This window comes from Chiloscyllium plagiosum, chromosome 37 (genome assembly GCF_004010195.1).
Source record: "Chiloscyllium plagiosum isolate BGI_BamShark_2017 chromosome 37, ASM401019v2, whole genome shotgun sequence".
NCBI classification, from domain to species: Eukaryota; Metazoa; Chordata; class Chondrichthyes; order Orectolobiformes; family Hemiscylliidae; genus Chiloscyllium; species Chiloscyllium plagiosum.
Genome location: NC_057746.1, coordinates 19,426,153 through 19,436,287, shown reverse-complemented (window position 1 = coordinate 19,436,287; position 10,135 = coordinate 19,426,153). Strand labels below are relative to the sequence as shown.

General features: G+C 50.2%; 1 protein-coding gene across 2 annotated transcripts in view; it reads right to left on the bottom strand.

The window, feature by feature from the left end:
- LOC122541334 (discoidin domain-containing receptor 2-like) overlaps window positions 1-8,715 on the bottom strand; it is a 55,593-nt gene extending 46,878 nt beyond the window's left edge. For both annotated transcript variants that reach the window (XM_043678009.1, XM_043678010.1), the window contains exons 1-3: window positions 8,459-8,715; window positions 4,384-4,531; window positions 1,174-1,279 (exon numbers count right to left, since the gene is read on the bottom strand). In XM_043678009.1, coding sequence (XP_043533944.1) covers window positions 1,174-1,279; window positions 4,384-4,429 — 152 coding nt within the window. In that variant the 5' untranslated portion in view covers window positions 4,430-4,531; window positions 8,459-8,715. The remainder of the gene's footprint in view (window positions 1-1,173; window positions 1,280-4,383; window positions 4,532-8,458) is intronic.
- Between the last annotated feature and the right edge of the window lie 1,420 nt (window positions 8,716-10,135).

Here is a 10,135-nt window from a genome sequence, read left to right as displayed (position 1 = left end):
GTGTGAGTGTGAGAGTGTGTGTGTGTGTGTGTGTGTGTGTGAGTGAGTGAAGTACTGCTAACACTCCAGATGTCTGACTGTTTTACAGTTGGTTCTGGGGGAGTGGTGGTATACATTGTTGGGAATCCTCTGGTATCAGAACACCCTCGCTGTTATTGAAACAACAGTAAATATTAACTCCACACAGGTGAAAATTCCACCTCTATCACAAAGTTGCTAGAGAGGAGCCATCTCCTGGGAGATCACTCCCTGATGATGCTTCAATCTGTTGAGATATTCACATCACATCACATTCGGCCCATCAGGTCTGCACCGACCCTCTGAAGAGGACTCCAGCCCTACCTCCCCCCCATTCCTGTAACCCTGCATTTCCCCTGGTTTATCCACCGAATCGACACATCCCTGAACACTAGGGGCAATTCAGTACAACTAATCCGCTATAGTCTGCACATCTTTGGACTCTGGGAGGAAACCGGAGCACCCGGAGGAAACCCACGCAGACACGGGGAGAATGTGCAAACTCCACACAGACAGTTGCCCGAGGCTGGGATCGAACCTGTGACCCTGGTGCTGTGAGGCAGCAGTGCTAACCACTGAGCTGCTCCTGTCTGACGTATACCCATTCTGAAGGGAGCCGGCTTGAAAGGCAGATCGCAACCTTCAAGTCAAGGTGCTCGCACACCCTGATTTGAACGGGGGATCTCTCGATCTGCGGTCAAATGCTCTAGCTCTGAGCTAAACATCAACCCTGTACATCCCATCTCCCAAATCTCTGAATCTACTCATTGCGACGCATCTAATGACTGACATCCTACAGAGGTGGGCATCCCTGTAACACTTGGTCCTGGTTGGTGCGGTCTCGTAACATTCAGCAGCTTAGTAAGAGAGAAACGGAGCCAGGGTAGGCCATTCAGCCCTTCAAGGGCCACCCTGCCATTCAATACAATCATTGGCTGGTTGTTCAATTCTGAATCCCGTTCCTGCTTTCGTCCCTCTCTCACCCCCATATTCTTTGATCCCTCCAGCCCGAAGAACCATGTCTAACTCCTCCTTGAATGCTCCCAGAGCAGGGAATTCTGTAAGCACCCCATGCCCCTGCACTCTCCGGGTGGAGAAACCTCGCACCACCCCCTCCCCACCCCAACCAACCCACAATCCCGGCGACGCCATTACCTCCCGATCTGGTACCCGTCGTAGGTGGAGTCGTTGAGGTTCACCAATGGAATGCCCGAAACGTTCATCATCTGGCCCATGGGAATCCGGTACGACGTCAGACCATCTGCAGGGGAAGAGGAGGGGGAGAGTCACAGAGTCCTAGAGATGTACAGCACGGAAACAGACCCTTCGGTCCAACTCATCCATGCCGACCAGATATCCTGACCTAATCTAGTCCCATTTGTCAGCACTTGGCCCATATCCCTCTAAGCGGAGGTGGGTACCGCAGATGCTGGAGATTAGAGTCAAGATTCGAGTGGTGCTGGAGAAAGCCTTTTTGCCTGAAACGTCGATTTTCCTGCTCCTCGGATGCTGCCTGACCTGCTGTGCTTTTCCAGCACCACACTATTCTTGGCTCTAATCTCCAGCATCGGCAGCACCCACCTCCGCCTAGTTGATTTTAACCTAACTGCGAAGCCTCTTCCAAGGATGCCTACCTTGAAAAAGTTCTCCTCCTCTACATTCCTGATGAAGGGCTTTTGCCTGAAATGTTGATTTCCCTGCTCCTCGGATGCTGCCTGACCTGATGTGTTTTTCCAGCACCACTCTCATCTTGACCCACATCCATCTAAACCCTTCCTATTCATATACCCATCCAGATTCTTTTAAATGTTGCAATTGTACCAGCCTCCACCACTTCCTCTGGCAGCTCATTCCATAGACCCTCTTGGTGAAAAAGTTGCCCCCGTAGGTCTCTTTTATATCTTTCCCATCTCACCCTGAACCTATACCCTCTAATTCTGGACCCCCTCACCCCAGGGATAAGACCTTGTCTATTTATCCTATCCATGTCCCTCATGATTTTACAAACCTCTATAAGGTCACCCCTCAGCCTCCGACACTCCAGGGAAAACAGCCCCAGCCTATTCAGGCCTCTCCCTGTAGCTCATACCCTTCAACCCTGGCAACATCCTTGTAAATCTTTTCTGAACCCTTTCAAGTTTCACAACATCTTTCCGATAGGAAGGAGACCAGAATTGCACACAATATTCCAACAGTGGCCTAACCAATGTCCTGTACAGCCGCAACATGACCTCCCAACTCCCATACTTAAGGTTCGGATCAAGGTCCCTAAGTCGGGTGGTGGCGTTTTGCGAGGTGGGGAGAGGGGGGTGGTTTGGGGGATGTCACTATACTTGCAGCGGTGCTGAGGTGGCTTGCAAACGTAGCAGAGATGTGAAACAAATTGCACAGGGTTTTCACTCATTCTCTCATCGAAGGTTTTGAACTGAAGTGAACATTAATCTTTGCACCCGGAGTCGAAAACACACGAATACAGCAAGAGTCAAACGGCAAGTTGGCCAAGAGATTAGGGCCTTCGCGTTATCAGGGTTAACCATTGTGCGGCCGATACTTGGTATCGGAGCGGTTTTAAATATCGTACAGTAAAACAAAACAAAACACTGTGGACGCTGGAGGTCTGAAAGAGAAACTGAAATTGCCGGAGGGACTCAGCATCTGTGGGAAGAAAGCAGAGTTAGCTTTTAGAGTCTGGTCACTGGCATCGTCAGAACTGCTGGCAGCTGGGCACAAGGTGGTGTTGATGCTGAAGACAAAACCTGAGCAGAAGAGGCTATGGGGGAGACAGCCCAGCGAGAGAGACAGAGAGAGAGAGAGAGAGAGAGATGTGAAAGGGGGTGGGTAAACCAGGAGATGGTGGATAGCAGGCCAGGACCAAAGAGAAGCTCAATAAGAGATAATAAGGGGTGAGAGTGAGGAAATGGGTTAGTTGCGCCGAGTACGATATAAAGTGACAACAGGCCTAGGAGCATGTGACAACGGGGGACTGTGTTAAAATCAGCCCATTGTCATCGCCTGGTGAGTGGGGAGTCAGGCGTGAAAGTTAATGAAAGTTAATATTGCCTTAAATCAGGATGAAATCGAGGCTTTAAATTATGTTGCTTTGTATCTTTAAAGGCGTTTGTTGCTTTGAATGCTTCATCACCATACCAGGTAACATCTTCAGTGAGCCTTTGAATGAAACACTGGACAAAACACCTCCAGAAACCCTAGCCACTCTCCCCTACATCAAAGACATCTCAGAAATGACTGCCAGGTTACTCAGGCCCCTCGGCATCATGGTAGCCCACCAACACACTAAAACAGCAGCTAATGAACCTGGAAGACCCTATACAAACAATGAGCAAAACTAATGTCATTTCCAAAATACTTTGCAAGGACGGTAACAAACACTACGTTGGACAAACAGGCAGAAAACTAGCCACCAGGATACATGAACACCAACTAGCCACAAAAGACATGATCCATTCTCACTAGTATCCTCACATACAGATAAGGAAGGACACCACTTCGACTGGGACAACACATCCACCCTAGGACAAGCCAAACAGAGACACGCACGAGAATTGCTAGAAGCATGGCATTTCAACCGGAACTCTATCAACAAACACATCGAGTTAGACTCCATCTACCACCCCCTGAGAAAAAGAACAGGAAATGACATCACTGCAGGAAATGACATCACCAACCCAAGGAAACCTAAACACCTAAATAAAACGTGCTTCATCTGGAGGCTCTTGGAGATGTTACCTAGTATGACGCTGAAACGTCTGAAAACAAACCTTCCAGTTGTAGAGTCATAGTCATAGAGATGTACAGCACAGAAACAGACCCTTCGGTCCAACCCGTCCGTGCCGACCAGATTTCCCAACCCAATCTAGTCCCACCTGTCAGCACTTGGCCCATATCCCTCCAAACCCTTCCTATTCACATACCCATCCAGATGCCTTTTAAATGCTGTAATTGTACCAGCCTCCACCACTTCCTCTGGCAGCTCATTCCGTACACGCACCACTCTCTGCGTGATGATGTCCAGAGATACTTGAACTCAAACAGCAAAGGCAGTAGCTGTGCAGATTCACAGATGTGTCAGACAGCAGTGTAGGTTTCTCTCTCTGACCATGCGGCCTAGATTAATTTAGGATAAGTGGTCGGTGTGGACGGGTTGGGCCGAAGGGTCTGTTTCCGTGCTGAACTTCTCTACAAACGGATCAACAAGAATCGCGTAATCCAAGAGGCCGTTCGCTCCATCGAATCCGTACCGCTTGTGGAGAATGCTGGGATTGCCGGGGTCATCCCATGAACGGATTTTGACAAAAAAAACGGAGTGGGGGGGGCCTTGGGAGAAACAATGAAACGTTCACTCACCCAACCAAGGACATCCGTACAGCTCCACCCTCATGCACACGTTCATCAGCCGGTTGGCCCTGGGGTAGAACCGCACAAAGCGGGCGATAATTGGGGGCCCCAGGTCCTTCAGCACGATGTCGTATGGGTTTCTATTCCCATTGATCACCTGGAGACCAGAGAAGCAGAACGTGAGGGCACACACTCGAGCTGCCCCGACATATCTTGGAATCCCTACAGCGTGGGAACAGGCCCTTCGACCTAACAAGTCCACACCGACCCACCGAAGAGTAGCCCGCCCAAACCCTATTACTCTACATTTACCCCTGACTAACCTATCCATCCCTGGACACTATGAGGCAATTCAGCCAATTCACCCTGACCTGCACACCTTTAGACTGTGGGAGGAAACCGGAGCACCCGGAGGAATCCCACGCAGTCACGGGGAGAATGTGCAAACTCCACATGGCCGGTCGCTCGAGAGTGGGATCGAACCCGGGTCCCTGGCACCGTGAGGCAGCAGTGCTAAACACTGAGCCACTGTGCTGCCCCATCCATCGCCCGTGTGGGAAATCCTAGAATTAAGAAACCCCGACTGTCACAGACCGTTCAAGTAGCTGGAGCTCTCTATTCTAGAGACCATTTAGAGATCTTTAAAATTACAAAAAGGCTCAGTTGGGGATATTCAGTTTACACTTGTGAACACAGTCTGGATCATGGCGTTACTAGACGTTTGCTTGTGAATCTATTGGGGAAATTAATATAAACTTCCCTGCTGAGACAATAATGAGGGTACGGAAACCAGGATTTAGCGGTTGTAAAGATCACCACTGTTTGTTTATCCGCATTTTTAAAGTGTTGGATGAGAAAAGAACTGCTTTAAAAACCGAGAGTTGCGTTCAGGTTGGTGCGTGTTCAGAAGCAAGTAACCCGACCCTCATTGCAAGCATTGTTTACAGAGCTGTTCGCTCAAGTAGAGTCGTTTGCAGACAAACCAGAGTCAAAGGGTTGTTTGCAAATGAAGCTTTGGTTGGCTACAAGTAGCTGATTGGATGAGTAATCAATAACAAAAGCTACCCAACAATTATGTGATTGGTCGTCAGGCAGCTGAACAGTTTAGGGCTATCAGCGAGATGGTGTCAGACCACCATCCACCTCGGGGCAGTCTCTCTGTTCTCTGCAGTAAAAGCTACATTAAGCATGAAGAAAACCTGGTTAACCTTTGCTCCAGTGGTTTCTATCAGTTGTGACTTTTAGTGGATATATCAGAGACCTTTTATCAATGAACCAGCCACCCTGGTATCTCTTGCAAATCAGTGAAATCATCTGGGAAAGAAAAGTGGATAAACAGCATTCTGGCTAGCTCTTCCAATAATACCTATGTGTATGTGCATACACATAGGAGTGTTTATTAAGGGGACAGTCACATGCAGACAGTCCATAATTACCTACTTGTAGCCAGAGTCTATGAGCTTGGAAATTAATAGTAATTCCTGTCAAGTTCAGAAACCTGGTTCGTGTTTTCTCTGGGTCTAAAAGATGGGGAAAATGGGAAAGTTTGCACAAATTAAAAAAGAAACTCCTTAACCTTTTGTGATGCATTCGGTTGGTTGGACATCCAGTGCGTCCCTCCAATGGGACATAACACAGTTAAGGAGAGGCTGAAACAGGCCTGGTGGTACCATGGGCATCAACCCAAACCAACACTCCTTATTCAAGTTCCCCCACCCCCGCTTCGGTGAGTAAACCCAGCCCTCGGTGAAAGACAGGAACCGAGCATGTATGAGTTGGACCAGATGAATCAAGACTCTGACCGACAACATGGAAATGTCGGCTTGATGTAGTTCTGGACTCCACATTATTGGAGGGAGGTGATCGAACTGGAGACGGTGCAGAGGAGACTTACCAGGATGTTACCCGGGCTGGAGAGTTTCGGTTATGAGGAGAGATTGGACAGACTGGAGCTGTTTTCCTGAGAGCAGAGGAGACGTGATTGAGATGGATAAAATTATGAGGGACATGGAGGGTGTGGAGAGCACAGATTTACGATAAAGGGCATGAGGTTTAGAGGGGTTGCCAGGAATTCATTTTCACTCAGAGGGTGGTGGGAATCTGGAACTCACTGACCATAAGGGTGGGAGAGGCAGAAACCCTTCCAACATTGAAAAAGAATATAGACGTGCACTTGCGATGTGAAGGCCCATGGGCCAAGAGCTGGGAAATGGGAGTGGAATAGTTAGGTGGTTGTTTTTGACTGGAGCGGACTCGATGGGCTGAAGGGCCTCTTTCTGTGCTGTGGGTCTCTCAGACTCCATTGTGCAGTGAATGAAGGCTAATGATACTCAGTGCACTGATCAGGGTTTTGGTTTGAATGCATAGTCAGTTAGTGCAGTGGAGTGAATATGGACTGGTGAAATAGATTAGCACCCACCCCCCATGAATATTAGAATATTAACTCGATTACGGCAGTGCCGTGATTGCTACCGCATAAACCAATAGTGTTCTCACAAATGATCCTGATACGTGTGTGGGGTGTTCTTGCGAATAGTCCTGATGCGTGTGTGGGGTGTTCTGGAAAATCGTTCAGATGCATGTGTCAGGTGTTCTTGCGAATGGTCCTGACGTGTGTGTGGGATGCTCTTATAAAAGATGCTGACGCGTGTGTGGGATGCTCTTGCAAAAGGTCCTGATGCGTGTGTGGGATGCTCTTGCAAAAGGTCCTGACGCGTGTATGGGATGTTGTTACAAATGGTTCTTATGTGTGCGGGGTGTTCTTGTGAATGGTCCTGATGCGTGTGTGGGGTGACTGTGACCCCATAAACCAATAGTGACTGGTAAAGGGGTTTTGTCCAGCACGATGCACCTTACATTTTAGACTCCACTGCTTACATTAGAAAGAAAGCCATACATTTACGTAGCACCTTTCAGGACCACTGTTTATTTTGGGGGCTTCCCAGCTAATGAGGTACATTTGGTTGTCAATGTTACAGTGTGAGAAAGGCAGCCGCCTCCATCAGCAGCGTTGGGATTGAGCAGCTAACCTGTTCCTGTGCTGTCGATTGGAAGGTGATTATCGCACAGAATAATAATGAACCCTCCTGTGTACTTCTTCAAAACAGCACCATGGGGTGAAAGGGCTGTGTGCCTCTGTTAACGTCTCACTGGAAACACATCAAACTATGCTGCACTACCTCTTTATTGACCCTCTGACAGTACAGCAACTCCCTCCACTGACCCTCTGACATTGCGGCACTCCCTCAGCACTGACCCTCTGATATTGCAGCACTCCCTCAGCACTGACCCTCTGACAGTTCAGCAACTCCCTCAGCACTGACCCGCTGACAGTGCAGCGCTCCCTCAGTACTGACCCTCCGAAAGTGCGGCACTCCCTCAGTACTGACCCTCCGAAAGTGCGGCACTCCCTCGGTACTGACCCTCTGACAGTGCGGGCTCCCTCAGCACTGACCCTCCGAAAGTGCGGCACTCCCTCAATACTGACCCTCTGATATTGCAACACTCCCTCAGTACTGACCCACTGACAGTACGGTACACCCTCAGTACTGACCCTCTGACAGTGTGGCACTCCCTCAGTACTGACCCTCTAACAGTGCAGCACTCCCTCAGTACTGACCCTCTGACAGTGCGGCACTCCCTCAGTACCGACCCTCTGACAGTGTGGCACTCCCTCAGCACTGACCCTCTGACAGTGCAGCACTCCCTCGGTACTGACCCTCTTGACAGTGCGGGCTCCCTCAGTACTGACCCACTGACATACGGCACACCCTCAGTACTGACCCTCTGACAGTGCGGCACTCCCTCAGTACTGACCCTCTGATATTGCAACACTCCCTCAGTACTGACCCACTGACAGTACGGCACACCCTCAGTACTGATCCTCTGACAGTGCGGCACTCCCTCAGTACTGACCCTCTGACAGTGCGGCACTCCCTCAGTACTGACCCTCCGACAGTGCGGCACTCCCTCAGCACTGACCCTCCGACAGTGCGGCACTCCCTCAGTACTGATCATTTGGGCCCACATGCTGTAAACAAATGAAAAATATAAGGAGACAGATTCGCCAACGGCGAGGTGTTACCTCATTTCCCCTCCGATCCTTCCAGGTCCTCCATAATTTCCCGTCGCGGCTGTACTGCAGTCCGTAGAGCCGGGCGTACTCGTTGCCGTGCCCATTGGAGTGGCGCCCCTGGGTGCCCACCAGGGTGATGAAGTAGAGCTTGCGGAGATCGATCTGCAGGAACTCGGTGCTCTCGAGGTGAACGGGCTTGATGGGACACCAAGCTCCGTCGCCGTGGTCTGTGCCCAACCTGCCGATTGCCAAGGGCAGGGATGGGTCAGCTCAGTGACGGGGTAGGCCGAAGCCTGTAACACTGTACTTGGGCATCGCCCTCCCTCTCACCCATCACCCGTCTTGCTGGGGGAAATCCATCTCTTCCAACTGTCCGCGCGACAGAATTAATTGCAATTGTAAATCGAACAATATAGAGCCCTCCCATTTTTATTTCTCTCCTCTGCTTTCGAAGGGCTGTATTGCTGAACTTCTAACTTAGTTCATTTATTTTTCTAAGATTTGGTACCTTGTGCACCTCAGATGGCGCTGAGGTGAGCGACTTTGTTCACTCTTCCCTGTGCTCACAAGTCCCCAAACTTGAGTGGACGTGACAATAAAACCTAATTCTCACCCCTGATTCCCCTGGCCGTCCAGCAACGAGGTGATTGGGCCCCATCATGTCCCCTGCTGGTCTCCCTGAAGGAAGTGATGCGGCCTTGTTCTTTCCCGCCAATTAACACGTTCCCTTTCGGCAAGTTACCGCCAAAACTGGGGACAGGGTGACCTTGGCCAAAACTGGCGAACAAGTTAAAACAAAGGGACTCTCCGGCTCGGATGAAGGGTCACGGGGACCCGAGACGTTAACTGTGTTTGCTCTCTCCACGGATGCTGCCAGACCTGCTGAGTTTCTCCAACAATTTCTGTTCCTGACTCACAGTGTCTGCAATTCTGAGGTTTTTTTTGGTGTTTTTCTGAGACTTTCTATTCTTTCCCCCTTTTTAAGACTTTTTTCTCTGTTTCATCCTCAATCCTTTTCCTTAATTTTGAGACACTCCATTAGATTACTCATGGCGTGGAAACAGGCCCTTCGGCCCAACAAGCCCGACCCTCCGAAGAGCAACCCACCCAGACCCATTCCCCTACATTTACCCCTTCACCTAATACTACGGGCAATTTAGCACAGCCAATCCACCTGACCTGCACATCTTTGGACTGTGGGAGGAAACCCGCGCAGACACAGGGAGAACGTGCAAACTCCACACAGTCAGTCGCCTGAGGCGGGAACTGAACCCGGGTCCCTGGTGCTGTGAGGCAGCGGTGCTAACCACTGAGCCACCGTTTCCCCGTTTTGAGATTCTCTATTTTCCTTTTCCACGAAGACTCTATTCTTTCCCTTTATTGGGACTCTCTACTCGTTCTCTTTATTTTTTTTTTGAGGAGCCTCTCTCGTTTGGTTTTGAATCTTGGATTCAGATGTCAGGTCTGCCAACGGTGGGATTTGAACCCCATCTGGCCAGGACGTTAGCCTGGTGCTCTGGAATGCCGGTGCAGCGACGCGACCCACTGCGCCACAGGCTCCGAGTGGACGCGGCTGCGTCTCGCGGCCTACAAGAGGCCGGGAGGCCCCACCCTGTCCTCTGTCGAACAGGCTGCCGCTGGGTCCTAGTGTCCGTCCTCTTCCAATCTCGCCACTGCATGTCCGTG